Below are 22,786 nucleotides of genomic sequence, written 5' to 3' on the forward strand. Positions count from 1 at the left end.
GCCTCTTTAACCCCTTGTGCCCCATCCAGGCTGGGATACCCATAATGCAGAGCCCCAGCCGCATGGGGCATTGCACACTGAGCTATACCAGCACGCATGGTCCATGGTATGGGGAGGGCTCTGATGGAGAGGGGCAGTCAAACCTCTTCCTCTCCTCTAGAGCCCTTGTCCAATCTGTGGTGCCAGCAGATTGGGGGTGACCAGTGTGGTAGTCAGGGAGGTCAGTGGGAGCCCAGCGGTGGAGCGTCTGATGACCGCTCCACCGCCGGGCCTACTTAGTATAGCTTAGACCTGTGTCGGGGTGTCGTGTGTGTGTGTGGCGGTGGCCGGTGGAGATCTTCAATCAATATCGCAAGGTGGGACGATTTAAGTATTTATGGTTAATTAAGAAAATTAAAGTACTTTTTTTGTTGTGTTTTTATTTCATTTAACTCTATGTGGAAATGGTAAAGGGGTACTATGTACCCCTATACCAATTTCTCCTGGAGAGGGGGCGGGCATCTGGGCCCCCCTCTTAAAGGGGACTACTAGATGCCCCACCTCCTCCTTGGTGTACCGGAGGTGGGGAAGAGCCCCTGGTCCATGGATTGGACAAGTGCTCCGGAGGAGAGGGAGGCTTTGCTGTCCCTCTCCCCCAGGGCCTCCCATACATGGACCATGCGGGCTGGTATAGCTCAGGGTACGAAGCTCCACGCAGACGGGAAAAACTTTTATATACATGTTGAACATCGATTTTTATTTTTTTTTTATTTTTATTTTTTTTAAATTGTGTTAAATGCAAACAGCGAACATCTCAAGTTCATCAGGAACTATTCGTGGGTGAACTGTTCGGTCCATCTAATAAACAGTCGCGCTGCCTGATTTCACCACAAGCCAGATTCCTCTTAATACCTCATTCTGATGGATATGGAGAGGCAACTGTGTTCAGTGCAGTATAGCAGCCATTTCATCTAGGTCAACCCTGAGGGAAGAATAAATAAGAATTATAAAAAGTGCTAAAGTAAAGTACAAATTGTATTTTACATATCAGAGCTTCTTCCAGCCCCCTGTAGCCTTGGTTTGTTCCTGGTCTGCTGCGCTCTGCTGCCAAACCCCCTTCAAAAGCTTGACGACAGGCCCAGTTGGGGGCTACTGTGCTGCACAGCCCCTGCCATGTGCCTCCTTAGTCGTGCTCCCACGACCAGGAGCCTTCTGTGCATGTGATCTGTGTTTACTTTCAATATATGTATCTTCCAAATTATATCCTTATTGTTCTTCTTTTTCAGACACATTTTTCCATAGCTCATAATCTACTTTGAAGGAAAAATAAGCATGTCTTTCTCTCAGTTTAAATTAGTGTGGAAAGTAGATGGGAAATCTTGCGCCGCTCAGGACAGGGAACCAGCTAATGGGACTGTAGGAAATTGTACTCTAGCAGCTCCTCAGCGCTTGGCTGAAAAGGCGTACTGGAAGAGGAAAGGCAAAGGAGGAGGAGCGCTCCGTAGTGTGATAACGTTTAATCAAATAAAATATACGCAAAACAAATGCACTTGCTAAACAGACGATTTAAAGCAGGCATAAAATCCGCAGGAAGCACTGGAGAAGTCGTGCAGTGGTGGAGCAACCTGCAGACCTGACGATGGGCGGATAAGACAAAACGTATTGTGATGTCACCGCCATACGACCGTTCCACAGAGGGAACCTAGGTTCACCTGTCAATATGGACCCCAACTGCTGCTGGCTACTGCAGTCTCCAGGTTGCTCCCCCACTGGAGGACTTCTCCATTTTATGCCTGTTGTTTTTTCTAGTAAGTGCATTTGTGTTGCGCAACTTTTAATTAATTAGAAGCTACGGAGCGCTCCTTCTCTTTTGCCTTTTTTCTTTTTATTTAAAGTGGACCTGCTCTAAAGTATACTTAACAGCATAATATCCTTTAACCACCTTGGCGGTAATGACGAGCTCAGCTCGTCCATTACCGCCGCAGTGGATTGCTCAGGCCCTGGTGGGCCTATTTTCTCAATTTTTTTTTGAAAACACGCAGCTAGCTGCGTGTTGTGATCGATCGCCGCCGATGGGCCGCTACTTGCCGCGTTACAGGCCCCCCCAAGACCCCTTGCGCAGCCTGGCCAATCACCGCCAGGCTGCGCTATGGGGTGGATCGGGACTACCTCCGACGCCATGACGTGGATGACGTCGATGACGACGGGGGAAGCCAAACAGGAAATCCCGTTCTGAACAGGAATTCCTGTTTGCTCTCATCGCCGGAGGCGATTAGAAGGGGTGGGGGGGATGCTGCTGCACAGCGGCTATCATGTAGCTAGCGCTAGGCTAGCTAAATGATTTAAAAAAAAAAACTGCTGTGCCGCCACCCTGGCGATTTTAATAGAACGCCAGGGTGGTTAAAGAAAAACATTTCTTTGTTACAACTGATACAAATCCTACAATGAATCTGCAGAGTTTCTACTTCCTGCTTTCCTGGAAGCAGACATATTGTTAAAGAGGAGCTGTCAGCCATACTATCTCAGAAAAAAAACACATATATAAATAAATACTTGCTCTACTTACATAACATACTGTATGTATTGCACTGTCCACGTTTTGAGCTTAGGGATTTTTCTACAGTAAAAAAAAGAGAAAATCCTTCTTAGCATTTCCCATTTTAAGTGTGGCTATTTTGAAGCCAAATCTGATGTAATTTCCTCCCTTAGTTTCCTCTGCCTGATTTGCCCGCCCTTCACTACAGAAAGTGCATTGTCTCAGCATGAGAAATATTGGCCAATCAGAGAGGAACAGAGGTGTGGGAGGGTAAAACAGGAGGGAAAGAGGCTTCAGCCAATCAGGCTGCATTAGTTAAGTCTGAGGGGAAGTAAGGAAGCAAAAAGGACAACCCAGCATGCCCTGCAACTTCCTTTTTGTGTACCAAATTTTGTGTGTACCAAATAAGAGTAAGGTAAACTGGGGAATGATCATTTATCAACAAGAAAAGTAATAGATTTTAACTTTTGGATTGCCTGGTTAGAATCCTTATCAGGGCCGGGCCGAGGTGATAGAGGCTCCAGTCTCAGGGCGCAGTGTAGGAAGGGACACACAACTCACTCAGCTATCCTCCTCCTATTGTGTTTGAAGCAGGGTGAAATAAAAAAAAAGGGGGATACATGGCTGTGACTGCAAGCCAGATAACTAGAGATTAAGGTGTTGGGGGGGATGCCTTGGGACACCCTGGGACGCCTCTTAGTCTGATAGCAATCAGTGTGTGACGGCTGGGGTGGTAGGGATGGAGGGGCACACTTTGGTGTCTCAGCGTTGGGTTCTGGAGGACCTTGTCCCGGCTCTGATCCTTATTACTTGTTTATCAGATAAAAATAAAAAATTTATTTTTGGCGTTATGCCTTAGTTACTCTTTAACACCTTGTGCTTTTAAATGAGCTTATCTTGCTTATCTGCTGTGGCAGTCAGGTGACACAGGGGAGAGATCAAAATACAACTAGTGATTAGACCTAAATGAAGGGGAATAAGACAGGCTAAACTCTAAATACATACAGGGTGCACGTCTTTCTGTTTTCCTTCTGTCTTGGGCAAGAGTTCAGGTCCACTTAAAATTGCCTGTCATTTGGCATTATTACACATCTTGCTGTGCTAACAAAGATCAGCAAGTTCTAATGGACAGAGTCTATTGTTCCTCAAACTGCCCTATTATCGTTGGATCTATTTGTCAACCTGACGCATACTGTAGTTCTTTCTACATAATTTGTAGGCATTCGTTATTTTTCTGAGAGTGTGAAAACTGTTCAAAAATGTTCCTGTTAATCACTTTTGCAGAACACAAATAACTTTTTTAATGTTAGTCTAATGATAATTTGTGGAATTTTCCTTTTAAGTAATTTGCCCCCTATTTTTATACAGTTAAAGTAAAATGGAGAATATGATTGGTTATTGTCTGAGTAAAAAACATGTTAATTGGTAACAAAAATGAATCAATCAGCATTTGGACACAATGCATGATTCAATTATCATCCACCCACAACTGAAATGGAGGAGCCATGTTGGACCTACTGACCTCATGGCCCCAGGAGCCTTACAGACATCAAAATGAGTGCTCAGTATTTAATTATCAAGGCTGTATGTGGGATTATTCTATATAGATTTATTCCAATGGATAAACATTCATATTACATTACAAATAACAAATGAGTTCTTCAGTTCCCAAACGTTCTCAACACATGATTAAAATAGAACTTATTTTTGTCCGTATGCATATCCAGTTGCTTGAAACATCATTAAAATAAGAGATACTCTGACTACATCTGGAGCAAATACATTGATTACACATTGGATTTGTTATTTTTCCCATAATTAAGCACAATAAGTAACTGTCCAGAGTAACTGTAACACAATACAGCTATACTATGTGTAAATCTAACAGAGGTTTATTTCTTCTTTGGAAACCCTCTTGTACTTCCTTATTCCTTGCCATAGCCACGATGCAACACGTAAGTCTCATACACATGCTACAGAAAACCTTGGCTGAGATTGTTCAGCATGGTCTCATCTGAGAACTGGTGAAGTGCTAAACAATGGATTGTTTTATTTTCTGCACCATCGTACACACGGCTCAGCTACTGCCAAACAGCATGTCACTGCAGAGTTTGCACACTGCAAAGTCACCCCTATGAGTGAGCAATGATTTATTAAATGTGAAATGAAGGCTTTAAAGAGACACTGAAGCGAAAAAAAAATGATATTATGATTTGTATGTGTAGCACAGCTAAGAAATAAAACATTAAGATCAGATACATCAGTGTAATTGTTTCCAGTACAGGAAGAGTTGAGAAACTCCAGTTGTTATCTCTATGCAAACAAGCCATTAAGCTCTCCGACTAAGTTAGTTGTGGAGAGGGCTGTTATTATCTCAACTGTTCCTGGAATATTTACTTTTCCTCTGCTAGAGGAAAGGTCATTACTTCACAGACTGCTCTGAAAGACTCATTTTGAATGCTGAGTGTTGTGTAATGTGCACATATTATAGAATGATGCAATGTTAGAAAAAACACTTTATACCTGAAAATAAGTGTGCGAATATTTTCTTTGCTGCTAATCTTCTAGTAATTATTCATAGTACACAACCAATTCACTATATCATATTTTTTTTTTCGCTTCAGTGTCTCTTTAAAGAGTAAAGCTTACTGAATATAATGTAATTATATTCATTTATTTTTACAGTATTCATTTATAAATGATTTAGCCAGTGCCCACATTTTTCCTCACCTTGATTTAAATTTGTACTGCTGGCAGGTACATCACTGCGCCATTTTTGTTTACAGTTTGTTCCGAAGCAAGCAGAAACAACATCTGGTCTCCCAGAGTACACTGGGAGAAGAATTCCACGTTTCTAAACAGCCAGATGCTGAAACCAGGATGATAAAAATAAAATGTCATTACGGTGCCTCTTTAAGTCGCAGTATGCAGCAAGAGGCATGTAATGATGCAAACCAATTGCTTAACCTAGCTCCCTTGCCAGTACTATGTCTACAGAGCTTGGGAAACACAACAATTGTATCCTCCAGCTACTGCTTTACACAAGGAAAGTTATGGGAAGCCGGAGCTTGAAATTGTTGTGTGGTTTTAAATTGAACCGAAGGAAGCAATCTCCTGGAACATACTTTATAAAATTCTTCAGTTCGGTGGTAGATGAGAAACCGTTGTTTATGATCTGGCCAACAAATCCATCTCTATCATATAATATAGAACTTCATTCTGGCAGAAATACCAGGTGGTTTACGTCAAAAACAAGCTGCTTTTTGTAACTCAAAAGTCCACCGGTTCAGCGAACAGTCGTCTAGACTCTGTACATTTGTTTTCTTGTCCAGTGTTTGCTTTGAGAGTTTTCCTCTGTGCTGTAAGTTGTATTGCGGCTCTGAATTGCACCATCACAGAGCTAGAGAAAGAAGAAGCACATAAAACTTTAAATATATATTAATAGATCAAGTCTTACCCAGTGGTGTCGCTACAAACCTCAGGGCCCCGATGTGGAATTTGGACCCCCCACTTTAAATAATGTGCCTCCCATCCCAGTATAGGTAGCCAGGCAGAGGGTGGGAGGACGCAGCGGCAGGCGCACGAACAGCTGAGGGGGTAATCAGATACTCCCATTGCCGGGATCCATGCGTCGCATGTACTCACTTCTTCATTTGCAGGAACAGGAAGTAAGTTAGCACATGTGGCACTGTATCCCGACAATGTGAGTATCTGATTACCCCCTCAGCCTCTGTTCAGCCTCAGGATCCTATTGAGGCTTCCCTCACTGGCCTGAAGCCCCCTGTTGCTGAGCGCGGCCCCCCTCCAAATCAGGGCCGTGCAGCTCTTCTTCCTGAAGCAGGGCCGTGCAGTAGCCGTGCGAGCCCTCCCTACGCATGTGCAGTACCATGGTGCGTCTTACTGCGCATGCATGGGCGGGCTGGGTTGGCTATTGTGCAGCCACGCTGCAGGAATAAGAGCTGTGCGGCCCCAATATGATTACCCAACTCTAAATCTTTCCAAACCGACATTGTTAAATTAAATTAGTCACCGTAAGTCCCTGGATAATTATACAAATATGAATATCTACTGTGCGGTCAGACGCACATAACAAGATAATATCAATTAAAACTGTCATTCCAGTGTTCCAGTATGTCACGTTTAATTAATAAGTTTATCACTGACATATGAACTGAATATTCTGGCCATGTCTAAATACATTATTTTTAACCTATATATATAGTCTCTGGCACTACCTTCAGATGAGTGTACTCTTACATACTGACCCCCTCCACACCCCCAAACTGCTCATCTGAGACAAAACTAAAGGAATGGTTTTCATTAATATGGTCTGTGGCGCATCATAAATGAACATAAATATTGTATGGATGAAATTCATATCTCAGTATGACACATGCCCCACTTAGCAGGCTACAGAGAAGTGCAATCTAGCACCAAATCAAAGGACAATGGAGATAACAGAAATGGTGCCATATTTAGGGAATCTATAAGCTGTCTGTAGGTTCAGGGTCACGTTTTCTTCCATAGTATGATTAATATTATGTGACAACACATGGAGTCAATCCAGATCTGCAAAGGATATCACCCCCCCCCCCCCCAAACACACACACACAGACACACAGACACAGACAGACAGACAGACAGACACACACACACACACACACACACACACACACACACACACACACACACACGCTGGAATGTGTCTGTTGTGCTGATATAAAAAAGAAACTAGAGAGAAGATCCATGTCATAAAGGTAGAACAGAGAGGCAGGAAATACGGCTGAACCATGGAAAGTTCAAAGCCAGCAAAGAGGAAGCCAAGGTGGATGTGCGGCTGGTTTCATGTTAGGAGGTACTGTGTGTTGCACATGTGTTATTATTCTGTATGGTAAATGGAATTGCTTAGCTAATCTCTTATCTTTATTTGAACAGGCAAACAGTAATCCTGTGTTATTCTTGTTGGGATTAATAATGGATACGTTAGATCATTTCTGACAACAAAGAGCTCATACATGCTGGAGATGTGCAGTGCGCAGACTTCTTCCAGTAACTCTCATACATGCTGGAGATGTGCAGTGCGCAGACTTCTTCCAGTAACTCAGTAAAATCACAGCATTGCTCTGAGTAGTCAGTAGGGTATCCTGGATGGAAACACTGAGAAGTAGCACAAAAAACTAGCGGGGACAGGAAAGATTTGTGTCAAAAGCAAAGGGTGCTATCCTAATCAAGAGAAATAAGAAGGTAGAAACAACAACTTGTTAAAATTATACTGTACTTGTTAATGGATAACTACAATGTAAAATAAAATTGTAAAGAAAGCTTTTAGAGATCTTAAAGGACACCTGAAGTGAGAGGAGTATGGAGGCTGCCATATTTCTTTCCTTTTAACCTCCTTGGCAGGAGGAGTATTTCCAGATTTTAGGGTCTAAAGGTGGTGCAATTGTTTTCGCACACTTTTAGATCTTAAAACCAGATAAAATCACACCGCATAGAGATTGGCAGCAGCCCCTGCACTTACCTCCCTGGGATCCAGTGCTGCAATTCTCCTTCTGTCCTCTGGGTGATACTGTAACCTATAGTTAGATCCAGAGCCTCTGAGGACTGGAAGGAGCGTGGCTGCCAGTGTCCGGATCCCGGGGAGATGAGTTGAAATGCTCACTGTGGTTCAGGCTCTGCGTAGACCTCCTGGCAGCTACCTCAAGTCAGGCTCGGGATTACCGCTCCTGGCTTTTTTTCCACCCTGAGCCTGACTCCGGGTTACCGCCACGAAGGTTAAACAATGCAAATTGTCTAGCTGCCCTGCTGATTCTCTCCCTCTAATACTTTTAGCCATAGACCCTGAACAAGCATGCAGATCAGGTGCTTTGACTGAAGTCTGACTAGATTAGACACTTGCTTGTTCCAGGTGTGTGATTTAAACACTGAAAAAGATCAGCAGGACTGTCAGGCAAAAGGTATTTTTAAAAACAAAACTAATATGATGCTTCGCCCTCCATATCCTTCTCACTTCAGGTTTCCTTTAAGGCTGATTTATTAAAGGACACCTGAGGTGACATGTGACATGAGATAGACATGGGTATGTACAGTACCAAGCACACAAATAACGAGGCTTTGTTCCTTTTTTTTCTTTCTCTGTCTGAAAGAGTTTAAAATCAGTTATGCAAGTCACAGTTTCTGTCTGGGTCGGGATTGGGTCGGCACCGGGTCGGACTATAGCATAAACCTCACTAATAAGGAATTACATTCATAAGACACTTTCCTTGCAGAAAATGGCTTCTGAGAGCAGAAAAGAGATATAAAGGGGCAATAGTTCATAGATTTTAGTTCTGGCGTACTTCAATGAATGTGTCATTGAGAAGAGACCATGAAACAGTAAAAAAAAACAAAAACTTAGATTTAAATCTTAAATAAAACTGTGGGATAGCTAAATAAGTAATTTTTAGGAGAAGGAAGATAGATATAATTGTTTATCTCAGAATTATTATTTTTTTTAACCTCGGATGTCCTTTAAGTGACTGTGATCTCTCAGCTTACTAAGGCAAAATGGTGTGCATCCTACAGACCAGGAAAGTGGCTGCAATATGCAGGAACAGCTGGGATCTACAAGGCTGCGGCAACCACTAAGTAGGGAAATAGTGCATTGTGGATTACCATACAGTACAAGTGAGAAGGCCAAAGGCATCATTTATGTGTGTGTATGTGTGTGTGTGTGTGTGTGTGTGTGTGTGTCTGTATGTATATATATCCTCTATAATAAAACCTAAGTGTCCATGCGCTGTCCCTGTGTAACGTTGTCCGTGCTGAACCGTTGTGCGCATGTGCTCGCTGTGATACTGCGGCGGAGTGTGGGAGGGGAGTGGAGGAGAGGTGGGAGGTTGGAGGAGAGGAAAGGAGTGGAGAGGTGGGAGGGGAGGAGAGGAGAGGTGGGAGGGTGTGTGTGTATACATACACTTTATTTTTTTTTTAACAGAAACAAAAAATAAAAACAAACAGACAAACATAAAAACAGTAATTTTTTTTCTCCAGCCTTATTAACCCCTTATCCATTATGCAGGACAAACAAGTGTTGGGCTCTTCCCATACATCATGCCAGCTGACATGGCTCTTAACGTTGGGGGGTGACTTGCGAAGGGAGATGTAAACATCCTTCTGCGTGTTTTAAAGCAGACTTTGTTTCCACCAAGGGGCTCATACCCATCTCCCTCATGCAGGACAAGGCAGGGGGTAATGGCATGAGGGACTTATGGGGAATCTGGAAGTCCATTTTAACCATTTAAAGAGACTCTGTAACAAAAATGTCATCCTTTTTTTCTACTATCCTAAAAGTTCCTAAACCTATTCTAATGTGCTCTGGCTTACTGCAGCACTTTCTACTATCACCATCTCTGTAATAAATCAACTTCTCTTTCCCCTGTCGGATTTGTCGCCCTGTGTCTGGAAGGCTGCCCTCTCTTCAGTGTTGTTGATCTGTTATGCACACCCCTCTCCAGGCCCCTCTATGCACACTCCCGTGTGAGTTATTTACATTAGGCAGCCTCTCTGCTCTCTTGTCAGTGAGAGAAGAGAGATGCCTTTTACAAGCTGGATAAATCGTCCTCTGTTAGGCTGTGAAAGGCGCTGGGCTGTCACATACTGAGGAATTACAGACACCACAGAGCTGTCTGCAGGAAAAAACAATCAGCATGTCACTCTTCAGTGGATGAGAGCTGCAGGGGGAAGAAGGTAAACACACAAATGATCTCTTGAGATTCAAAAGGAAGGGTGTATACAGCCTGCTTGTGTATGGATGTATTTCCTATGTGTGGACATACTGTACATCAACCTACTTCCTGTTTTGGTGGCCATTTTTGTTTGTTTATAAACAAACTTTTTAAAACTGTTTTTGACTACTTTTAATGCGGCAGGGAGCGGCGAAATTGTGACAGAGGGGAATAGGAGATGTCCCCTAACACACTGGTATGTTTACTTTTAACAAGACAGATTCTCTTTAAGGATTACGCTAATTGAAATCTACTCCCTATTTTGATGCTGATCTATCTGCCAAGGCATAGATTTCAGTTCACCGACGCCGCGTGTTCTCGCTGCTTTTGTCGCTCCCGATGATCTTGCCATTGTCTCCCAGCTGCAGCTCACTCACTCTGTTGTCTCTAGAAGGGCAGAGCCCTGTGAGCGGATCAGGAGCTAATTTCATTGTCTCCTGACCCTTTCTATCAACATAAGCAGCTCCCATTGGCTTACATTGATAGACAGGGTCAGGAGCCAATGAAAGTGGCTTCTGACCAGCTCACAGGAACTCTGCCATCATAAAGAAGACAGCGTGGGCGGCTAAGTTTCCCGGCGTGCTGCATGGATGGCGGTTGCGGCCGGTATGTGTGGCGATTCGTCGGTATTCCGGGTTTCTGGTACCAGCAGTTTCTGGTCCTTAAGTGGTTAAATGACCTCCAGATATTGACTTCCTACCAAGTACATTGGTAAAAAGGGTAATTTATGACCTTTTTTTTTAAATGTACCATCAGAGTTAAAGGGGCCTTTCACACTACGAACAATATCATTGCAATGCAATGATATGGGGCTTTCACAGTGAGTGTGCAGCAGATCCTGACACAGTGCATTCACTGGGTAACTCATGTGTTTACAGTGCCAGTGAAGCATACTTTCATTGTACTGTATGCCTCACCATTTAGTACCTACACTGTATAGTGCTTTTTGGCAACGTTCCATTGGGATTGGAACACAACCTGCACAGTATGAAAGGGCCACAAAAAAAGAAAGAAAATTATATGTTGTGAAAAAAGATTACAATGAAATAAAGACATGTTTGAAAATACTTAATAATAAAATTCAGAGCCATGATCTGCATCTTTTTTGATAATTTTTTTTTCTTCACCACCTTTATTAATTTCAAACTGTTCTGTCTTTATCTGCATGCGTCTTTCTGCCTCTGTATTCTTCTGTCCTTTTTCTGTCTGTTTTGGTTGAAGAGCACTATCCATACTCATCACATTACTGGCCAGGAGGACCGGTATGGACATGTCTGAATTCCCCTCTGGGAATTTCCATTGGTCTAGAGGACCTCTGGACTAATTCGAATTGTAGGTGAGAAATTTAAATCACCACCAGTGGTGTTTATTTGAATTTTCTGTTAATGCCCAACGATCCAAGGAATAAACCAATGTTAGACGACATGAGAAATTAAAAGATCTTGATATCAGGGCTCCCAGTCAGTGTTTCGATGGGACGAAGTGAGCACAGGCAGTAGAGTGGCGTTCTTTGAGTAAGATAGGACAGAGTAAGGGTGCATACACTTCTCCAACTGATTTCACCTGTAAGGGATAAGGAGCTGACCCCCTTGGGTGATATCGCTGGGCTGCACACACGCGTGTAAGGCGTGTAGCTGATGATGCACTGTGTTGCTATGTGGGGGGACTACAGAGGGACAAATAGGGGCACATGTGTGACATCATGCGGCATTGGGAGAGTGGTGCATACAATGGGATCGGCATCGCTGGGGTTTAGTAGATCCATCCCCCGGATCACTCGCGGATGGAGGTCGTCTGGTGCTGTACACACGCTTGTCGGCTGAGTCAGTCGACTTAACTCAGGCGTGTGTACGAGGCTTAAAGAGAAACCGTAACCAAGAATTGAACTTCATCCCAATCAGTAGCTGATGCCCCCTTTCCCATGAGAAATGTATTCCTTTTCACAAACTGATCATCAGGGAGCTCTGTATGGCTAATATTGTGGTGAAACCCCTCCCACAGTGTGATGTCAGGACCATGGTTCTGACATCACACTGTGGGAGCCTTATTGCATTGTGGGAAATAACAGCTGTTTACAGCTGTTTGCAACTGTCAACAAAGCAAGCAGCATCTCCTTCTACTGACATCTGCCAGTAGTAAAAATGTTACCATGTGATTAATGTCAGAATGTAAATCCGGGAGAGGAAAGATTTTATAATGGGAAAACACTGACTAATCACTTATACATAATTATTGTAAAAATGAAGCACTTTTTTATTACATTATTTTCAATGGGGTTCCTCTTTAAGACTGATAATGACAATACCAATGAAGAAAGTAAAATGCAGACAAAGACCGATTAAATATACAACAATACAGAAGACTGAACAGAGTACAGATCAAAGGCCAGGTATAGTATACAGCTACACAGGAGAAGACAGACATATGCAAGTCAATACATCGGATTACAGCGAAAGGAAAGATTTATGGGACAATAAAGATGGATTATGGCACTGGATTTTTTTTAAGTATTTTAAAACTTGTGTTTATAAAATTAAAGTTATGTTTTATGTAAATATAGATATAAATATACACACAAAATGCATACATTGCTTTTTTTGAATTTTCGGTTTACTATATGGTCGTGTTCATCTTTGCATAATTTAAACAATAAATACCAATTCAAAGCAATGTAAGCTGTTGTACTTGAGCACCACATGTGCCATTGTGAACATGTTTACAGCCTGCATAAGAAAGTAACCTGCTTAAACTGTTTCAGCTGTGTCTTCCAGAACCGTTTGCACAACATATCATATTGTATGGAGAAACCGTGTAATTGAAACTGCAGGCCATAGCTTTGCAGAGCACTAAATATCAGAATCCCTCTATAGTACAAAACTGTCTAAAATAGAACTAGAGAAGCACATGGCTACATCTTTTTGTAAATCCAGCATGGTGATGGAATTGTATTGGAGACTAAAAATTAATTTACTAATCCGAGGGAAAGTAAATTGTGATTCTCAGCTTAGTTCTACCACCATCCCCTATGCAGCAGGTGAGTGGCAGTGTTACAGATTGTGCAAGCTGCCCTGCATTTCTGTTTACTTGGAGCCATACTCGGCAACAAAACCTATCAATTGACTCCCATTGCACTGCTACTTTACCCAATAAACATGTGCATGTGTAGTACATAAAAGGACCACTATGATGAAAAAAAATACATGTAAACACATGCAAATAAGTACATTATTTGCACACTATTTGACAGTTTGGCTTAGTAAAGAATCCTTCATGAGAATACTCTGAGGTGATGGGCTAATCCAGTGATCTGCAAACTTGGCTCTCCAGCTCTTAAAGAGACACTGAAGCGAACAAAAAAAATAATGATATTATGATTTGTATGTGTAGTACAGCTAAGAAATAAAACATTAAGATCAGATACATCAGTCTAATTGTTTCCAGTACAGGAAGAGTTAAGGAACTCCAGTTGTTATCTCTTTGCAAAAAAGCCATTAAGCTCTACGACTTTCAAAGTCGTGGAGAGGGCTATCTTCTGACTTTTATTATCTCAACTGTAAGTAAACAAATGTATTTTTCTCTGCCACAGGAGAGGTCATTAGTTCAGACTGCTCTGAAAGAATCATTTTGAATGCTGAGTGTTGTGTAATCTGCACATATTAGAGAATGACGCAATGTTAGAAAGAACACTATATACCTGAAAATAAAAATATGAGAATATTTTCTTTGCTGCTAATCTTCTAGTAATTATTCATAGTACACAACCAATTCATTATATCATATATTTTTTTTCGCTTCAGTGTCTCTTTAAGGAACTACAAGTCCCACAAAGCATTTGCCTTTATGAATCAGGACTGTCGCTGTCAGACTCCTGCAATGCATTGTGGGACTTGTATTTCCATAACAGCTGGAGAGCCAAGTTTGCAGATCACTGGGCTAGTCCAAAAACTCACAGATTTTTACTACCTACTGTAGGTGACAGCAACATAGGAGAAATGATAATTTATAGCTCGTAGCTCAATTTCCTCTGGAAATTTTAGAGATTTAATAACATTATTACCTTCAACTGCATTATAGTAAAACAACCACAAGATTAGACTCTGTGTAAAAATCGTTATGGGATTGTCATTTCCTGTTCCTCTCTGTTCTCAGTAAGCTGCATTTACTGATGATGTATGAAACCTCTCTGTTTTTCTTCAGTAAAGAGTTCTATCTTGTTATACTGAGTGCCTATCTGCGTGTACAGAACATTCTGCTCCATCGGGAAGAAATATTTTTCTTATTTATGTACCAAAGTTCTGCCATTGGGGATATGACAATAAAAACCAGAAAGAGGTTCTAATGCTTTCGCTAAGAAGCTAAAATAAAAGTTGTGGCTACACTGTATACCATCTGATGAATAAAGTCATAGGCCCTTATGCAATTAACTTTTCTCCTTTGTGATATTTTCACAACTTGTCAAAAAATGCCTTTTAAAGCGGATCTGAGATGAAAAGCTAACTATAACAAGTAACTTGTCTATATATCTTATCTAAAGTTTAGATAGTTTACACAGCAAATCTAGTTGCAAACAGCTTCAACAGTTTATGATTATTTATTCCTGTGATACAATGGGCTTGATTCACAAAGCGGTGCTAACCTACTTAGCACGTCTAAAGTCTTTAGACGCGCTAACCAGGGTGCTAAGTAGGTTAGCACCGGATTTCTCAATCAGATCGTGCGCTAACTTTGCGCGCATAAAGTTTTACGCGCGCAAAGTTTTACGCGCGCTAAGTCCCATAGGCTTTAATGGGCACTTCGCGCGGTGCGCCCTGTGCTCTGTGCAGTACGCGCGTAAAGTTTTACGCGCATAAAGTTTTGCGCGCGTAAAGTTTTATGCGCGAAATGCTTGTTTAGACGTGCTAAGGGGGTTTTCACAGGCGTGCTAACAGTTAGCACCGCTTTGTGAATCAAGCCCAATGAGGGCAGCCATGTTTTGTTTGTCATATTACACACAGGGAAGCTGATAGCATCTCCAGTCCTCAGCCTGTGAAAACTTCACTCCCCTCTCCTCCTCCCCTCTGCCTTTGAAATCTCTGGCTAGTAACTTCCTTCTCCTCCTGCCCAGACTGAGCTCCCATAAGCCCTTGCTACCTGGGACTGAGTGCCAAGGCACTCTGAAAAGCTGTGGGCGAGGCTTGTTTAGTTTATACAGAATTCGAGTATTAAGACAAAACCAAAAAAGGATTTGACTTAACCACTTCCCGACCGCCTAACGCACAGAGGCGGCCGGGAAGTGGAGCCCTGAAGGACCGGCTCACCCACAGAGGCGGCGGTCCATTTAAGGGCATGGGCGGAGCGATCGCATCATCCGTGACGCGATCCTCCGCCGGCGCCTGTCACCGCTCGCCCGCCGCAACATCCCGCCGGCTATACGGTAGCGCCGGCGGGATGTTAACCCCGCGATCGCCGCATACAAAGTGTATAATACACTTTGTAATGTTTACAAAGTGTATTATACAGGCTGCCTCCTGCCCTGGTGGTCCCAGTGTCCGAGGGACCACCAGGGCAGGCTGCAGCCACCCTAGTCTGCACTCAAGCACACTGATTTCTCCCCCCCCTGCCCCAGATCGCCCACAGTACCCCTCAGACCCCCCCTGCCCACCCCCCAGACCCCTGTTTGCACCCAATCACCCCCCTAATCACCCATCAATCACTCCCTGTCACTATCTGTCAACGCTATTTTTAATTATCTCCCCCCCTGCCCACTGCCCCCTCCTGATCACCCCCCACCCCTCAGATTCTCCCCAGACCCCCCCCCCCCTGTGTACTGTATGCATCTATCCCCCCTGATCACCTGTCAATCACCCATCAATCACCCCCTGTCACTGCCACCCATCAATCAGCCCCTAACCTGCCCCTTGCGGGCAATCTGATCACCCACCCACACCAATAGATCGCCCGCAGATCCGACATCAGATCACCACCCAAACGCAGTGTTTATATCTATTCTCTCCTCTAAACACCCACTAATTACCCATCAATCACCCATCAATCACCCCCTATCACCACCTGTCACTGTTACCCATCAGATCAGACCCTAATCTGCCCCTTGCGGGCACCCAATCACCCGCCTACACGCTCAGATTGCCCTCAGACCCCCCCTTATCAATTCGCCAGTGCAATATTTACATCTGTTCTTCCCTGTAATAACCCACTGATCACCTGTCAATCACCCATCAATCACCCCGTCACTGCCACCCATCAATCACCCCCTGGCACTGCCACCCATCAATCACCCCCTGTCACTGCCACCCATCAATCAGCCCCTAACCTGCCCCTTGCGGGCAATCTGATCACCCACCCACACCAATAGTTTGCCCGCAGATCCGACGTCAGATCACCTCCCAAGGGCAGTGTTTATATCTGTTCTCTACCCTAAACACCCACTAATTACCCATCAATCACCCCCTGTCACTGCTACCTATCAGATTAGACCCCTATCTGCCCCTAGGGCACTCAATCACCCGCCCACACCCTCAGAATGCCCTCAGGCCTCAGCCCTGATCACCTCGCCAGTGCATTGCTTGCATCTATTCCCCCCTCTAATCACACCTTGAGACACCCATCAATCACCTCCTGTCACCCCCTAGCACACCTACCCATCAGATCAGGCCCTAATTTGCCCCGTGTGGGCTCCTGATCACTCTGCCAAACCCTCAGATCCCCCTCAGACCCCCTTCCGATCACCTCCCCAGTGCATTGATTGCATCTATTTTCCCCTCTAACCACCCCCTGAGACACCCATCAATCACCTCCTGTCACCCCCCTAGCACTCCTATCCATCAGATCAGGCCCAATACAACCTGTCATCTAAAAGGCCACCCTGCATATGACCGGTTCCACAAAATTCGCCCCCTCATAGACCACCTGTCATCAAAATTTGCAGATGCTTATACCCCTGAACAGTCATTTTAAGACATTTGGTTTCCAGACTACTCACGGTTTTGGGCCCGTAAAATGCCAGGGCGGTATAGGAACCCCAGAAACGGACCCCATTTTAGAAAAAAGACACCCCAATGTATTCTGTTAGGTGTATGACGAGTTCATAGAAGATTTTATTTTTTGTCAAAAGTTAGCGGAAATTGATTTTTTTTTTTCACAAAGTGTCATTTTTCACTAACTTGTGACAAAAAATAAAATCTTCTATGAACTTGCCATACACCTAACGGAATACCTTGGGGTGTCTTCTTTCTAAAATGGGGTCACTTGTGGGGTTCCTATACTGCCCTGGCATTTTAGGGGCCCTAAACCGTGAGGAGTAGTCTAGAAAACAAATGCCTCAAAATGACCTGTAGGACGTTGGGCCCCTTAGCGCACCTAGGCTGCAAAAAAGTGTCACACATGTGGTATCGCCGTACTCAGGAGAAGTAGTATAATGTGTTTTGGGGTGTATTTTTACACATACCCATGCTGGGTGGGAGAAATCTCTCTGTAAATGGACAATTGTGTGTAAAAAAAAATCAAACAATTGTCATTTACAGAGGTATTTCTCCCACCCAGCATGGGTATGTGTAAAAATACACCCCAAAACACATTATACTACATCTCCCGAGTACGGCGATACCACATGATTGGCAATTTTTTGCAGCCTAACTGCGCTAAGGGGCCCAAAGTCCAATGAGTACCTTTAGGATTTCACAGGTCATTTTTGTTTCAAGACTACTCCTCACGGTTTAGGGCCCCTAAAATGCCAGGGCAGTATAGGAACCCCACAAATGACCCCATTGTAGAAAGAAGACACCCAAACGTATTCCGTTAGGCGTATGGTGAGTTCATAGAAGATTTTATTTTTTGTCACAAGTTAGCGGAAAATGACACTTTGTGAAAAAAAACAATTAAATCAATTTCTGCTAACTTGTGACAAAAAAATAAAAACTTCTATGAACTCACCATACTCCTAACGGAATACCTTGGGGTGTCTTCTTTCTAAAATGGGGTCATTAGTGGGGTTCCTATACTGCCCTGGCATTTTAGGGGCCCTAAACCGTGAGGAGTAGTCTTGAAACAAAAATGACCTGTGAAATCCTAAAGGTACTCATTGGACTTTGGGCCCCTTAGCGCAGTTAGGGTGCAAAAAAGTGCCACACATGTGGTATCGCCGTACTCGGGAGAAGTAGTACAATGTGTTTTGGAGTGTATTTTTACACATACCCATGCTGGGTGGGAGAAATACCGCTGTAAATGGACAATTGTGTGTAAAAAAAATCAAAAGATTGTCATTTACAGAGGTGTTTCTCCCACCCAGCATGGGTATGTGTAAAAATACACCCCAAAACACATTGTACTACTTCTCCCGAGTACGGCGATAACACGTGTGGCACTTTTTTGCACCCTAACTGCGCTAAAGGGCCCAAAGTCCAATGAGTACCTTTAGGATTTCACAGGTCATTTTGAGAAATTTCGTTTCAAGACTACTCCTCACGGTTTAGGGCCCCTAAAATGCCAGGGCAGTATAGGAACCCCACAAATGACCCCATTTTAGAAAGAAGACACCCCAAGGTATTCCGTTAGTAGTATGGCGAGTTCATAGAAGATTTTATTTTTTGTCACAAGTTAGCGGAAATTGATTTTAATTGTGTTTTTTCACAAAGTGTCATTTTCCGCTAACTTGTGACAAAAAATAAAATCTTCTATGAACTCACCATACTCCTAACGGAATACCTTGGGGTGTCTTCTTTCTAAAATGGGGTCATTTGTGGGGTTCCTATACTGCCCTGGCATTTTAGGGGCCCTAAACCGTGAGGAGTAGTCTTGAAACGAAATTTCTCAAAATGACCTTTGAAATCCTAAAGGTACTCATTGGACTTTGGGCCCTTTAGCGCAGTTAGGGTGCAAAAAAGTGCCACACATGTGGTATCGCGTACTCAGGAGAAGTAGTATAATGTGTTTTGGGGTGTATTTTTACACATACCCATGCTGAGTGGGAGAAAGATCTCTGTAAATGGACAATTATGTGTAAAAAAAATTAACAAATTGTCATTTACAGAGATATTTCTCCCACCCAGCATGGGTATGTGTAAAAATACACCCCAAAACACATTATACTACTTCTACTGAGTACGGCAATACCACATGTGTGGCACTTTTTTGCAGCCTAACTGCGCTAAGGGGTCCAAAGTCTAATGAGCACCTTTAGGCTTTACAGGGGTGCTTACAATTTAGCACCCCCCAAAATGTCAGGACAGTAAACACACCCCACAAATGACCCCATTTTGGAAAGTAGACACTTCAAGGTATTCAGAGAGGGGCATGGTGAGTCCGTGGCAGATTTCATTATTTTTTTGTCGCAAGTTAGAAGAAATGGAAACTTTTTTTTTTTTTGTCACAACGTGTCATTTTCCGCTTACTTGTGACAAAAATTAATATCTTCTATGAACTCACTATGCCTCTCAGTGAATACTTTGGGATGTCTTCTTTCCAAAATGGGGTCATTTGGGGGGTATTTATACTATCCTTGAATTCTAGCCCCTCATGAAACATGACAGGGGATCAGAAAAGTCAGAGATGCTTGAAAATGTGAAAATTCACTTTTTGCACCATAGTTTGTAAACGCTATAACTTTTACCCAAACCAATAAATATACGCTGAATGGGTTTTTTTTATCAAAAACATGTTTGTCCACATTTTTCGCGCTGCATGTATATAGAAATTTTACTTTATTTGAAAACTGTCAGCACAGAAAGTTAAAAAAAATCATTTTTTTGCCAAAATTCATGTCGTCTTTGATGAATATAATAAAAAGTAAAAGTCGCAAGTGCAATCAAATAGCACCAAAAGAAAGCTTTATTAGTGACAAGAAAAGGAGCCAAAATTCATTTAGGTGGTAGGTTGTATGAGCGAGCAATAAACCGTGAAAGCTGCAGTGGTCTGAATGGAAAAAAAGTGGCCGGTCCTTAAGGGGTAGAAAGCCCTAGGTCCTCAAGTGGTTAAGGAATGCCCTATAAACTATATGAAAGGAACACAATTATGCAATGAGTAAAAGTTTATCTCGAATCCACTTTAAACCACCAGCAAGTAAGAAAATTCTCAAAATAATTTTGTTAGCACTTTTATACCTACTTTTTGGTAATTTTTAATTTGCAAGGTGCTGAAAAATTATTTTAAATACAAGATGAAAAATTATCTAGAAGAAAACTCTGGAGAAAAAGTGAATTTCATACGGAGTCTCCTGTGTTCTTCTCATTGGAACATAGATATTCGAGTAGGTATGGCAAGGTGTCCTCTATCGAACACGTTGTATCCAGCGCAGGAGATTTGGGCACAGCCGGCACCACCATAGACCATAATAGGAATTACAGCTATAGCGGTGCACACTAGGTAACTTTGGCGCCACCAGAAGACTGAGCTGAAGTTCCTTTTAAAACACTAATTCAGCCGCAAGCAAGAGCTGGGAGCCGAATTACATAATTTCCCACCATCCACGTGGACCTGGAGGGGGGAATAGTAATTAAAGGGAACCTTAACTGAACGGGGGGGTAAAGAGTTTTACTTACCTGGGGCTATTACCAGCCCTCTGCAGCAGTCCTGTGCCCTCGGCGCCGCTCTGGAATCCTCTGGTCCCCTGCTGTCACTTAGTTTCGTTTTTGACGACTCACCAGTCGCCGGCCGCCATGCGTATTATTGGACGCATTCTCCAATGCAATTAGCGCTATTGCGGACCGCAACGCGTACAAAAATACATAAATAGCGCTAATTGCATTGGTGAATGCGTCCAATAATACGCATGGCGGCCAGCGACTGGTGAGTCGTCAAAAACGAAACTAAGTGACAGCGGGGGACCAGAGGATTCCAGAGTGGCGCCGAGGGCACAGGACTGCTGCAGGGGGCTGGTAATAGCCCCAGGTAAGTAAAACTCTTTACCCCCCATTCAGTTAAGGTTCCCTTTAACGCCGCCAGGACTTCTGCAGGAGCAGGGTAAGCCATAGATCAGCTGTATCCTGTGCCCAAGTCTCCCCACGGCTATTTCAAGCATACGTGTCCTCTACTAGTTCATTCTGGTGTTCAGTTTCCAGGCCTCTCCATCAGACTTTGTTTTGCTGTAGGTATTGTTGGAAAACCGCTATTAAACTTACAAATGCAAGTTTATGAGCACGAATTAAGCTGGAAACATTAAAAGTGAACAAACTTGGGTAAGGTTCTGTAATAAAAAGTAATTTGGTTTAATGTTACGAGCCACCGTGAGGCATTCTAATAACCACCAGGACAGTTTTTTATTTTCTGCCATGGGAAGAAATAATGAATGTTCATGGCCAATCCTATGACTGCTATGGGGCTCGGTACATAAAGAAAACATCTCAAAGAACTCCTCTGCCTGACTGCTGAGCAAAGTATCCAGGCAACACAAAGAGTAAGAATGTAAAGCATAATGTGAATCTGTTGGTTGAAGCATGGTTTTCCTTCCATAATGTGTTTATACTGTCCAGTTATTTACAAGTTCACCTCTGCCTTCTGTAATACTCATTCTGACCTGCCTTACTTATTTCTGCAGTACTGCACCAGCAGAGCAGAGGCACGAAGAGATGCAGCTAAAGTGGCTTTGATCAATTCTCTCTACAATGAATTGCCTAACCGGAGGATCACACAGGAGTTCATCACAAAAAGTGTTCAGGAAGCCGTGTCCTCCACCAGTGTAAGTCTAATATCTGCAATATCGTGTACCACTGTCTGCAGTATTGTCTGCCAGTGTAAAAGTGCCATACATCAGGGCCGGGCAGAGGCGAGACAGGCTCCAGCCTCAGGGCGCAGTGTAGGAGGGGGCGCACAACTCACTCATCTATCATTCCCCTACTGTGTTTGAAGCAGAGAGAAATAAGAAAAGGGGATACATGGCAGTGACTGCAAGCCAGATAACTAGAGATTAAGGTGTTGGGGGCCCCGGAGCGCCTCTTAGTCTAATAGCAATCATTGTGTGACGGCTGGGGTGGGAGGGATGTGGGGGCGCATATTGATGTCTCAGCCTTGGATGCTGGAGGACCTTGTACAGGCTCTGGTATGGGCAGATTGACCAAGAGACAGAGCTCTCTCTGATCGAAATCCGATCGGAGAGAGATCTTTTGGTAATTAGCCAAGTGATGCCACCTAGTTGCCTCACCGCCCCCTAGTGTAAAATGTGCCCCCTCGGTCACTCGTGCATGCATACTTTACCTTTCAGTGGCCACTGCTGCCTCCGTCCTCTTCCTCACACACGAGATTCATGTGGCTGCTGACGTATACCTGGGCCCATATGTGACATCACACACGCACGCACGCACGTGCAATATGTAAACAACCACACGGGGCCCGTGTGTGTGTGTGGAAGAGGAGGGAGATGGTGGCGGACACCGACAGGTAAAGTATTAATGCATTCGGCAATGGGGGGAGGGACACATTTTACATTAGGGGCGACAGTGGAGGAAGTTCTGTCGCATTCTTTGCTCATCTTAATATCTTGCAGTGTTACCGCCGTGCACCCAATTGAGCATGTCAATTT

The 22,786-nt window shown here is 43.4% G+C and overlaps 1 protein-coding gene across 1 annotated transcript in view; it reads left to right on the forward strand.

Moving 5' to 3' along the window:
• LIX1 (limb and CNS expressed 1) overlaps nt 1-22,786 on the forward strand; it is a 195,453-nt gene that overhangs the window by 88,917 nt on the left and 83,750 nt on the right. Inside the window, exon 3 of the mRNA XM_068247490.1 lies at nt 21,806-21,946. Within this exon, the coding sequence (XP_068103591.1) occupies nt 21,806-21,946 (141 nt within the window). The remainder of the gene's footprint in view (nt 1-21,805; nt 21,947-22,786) is intronic.

Source organism: Hyperolius riggenbachi, chromosome 1, assembly GCF_040937935.1.
Source record: "Hyperolius riggenbachi isolate aHypRig1 chromosome 1, aHypRig1.pri, whole genome shotgun sequence".
NCBI lineage: Eukaryota > Metazoa > Chordata > Amphibia > Anura > Hyperoliidae > Hyperolius > Hyperolius riggenbachi.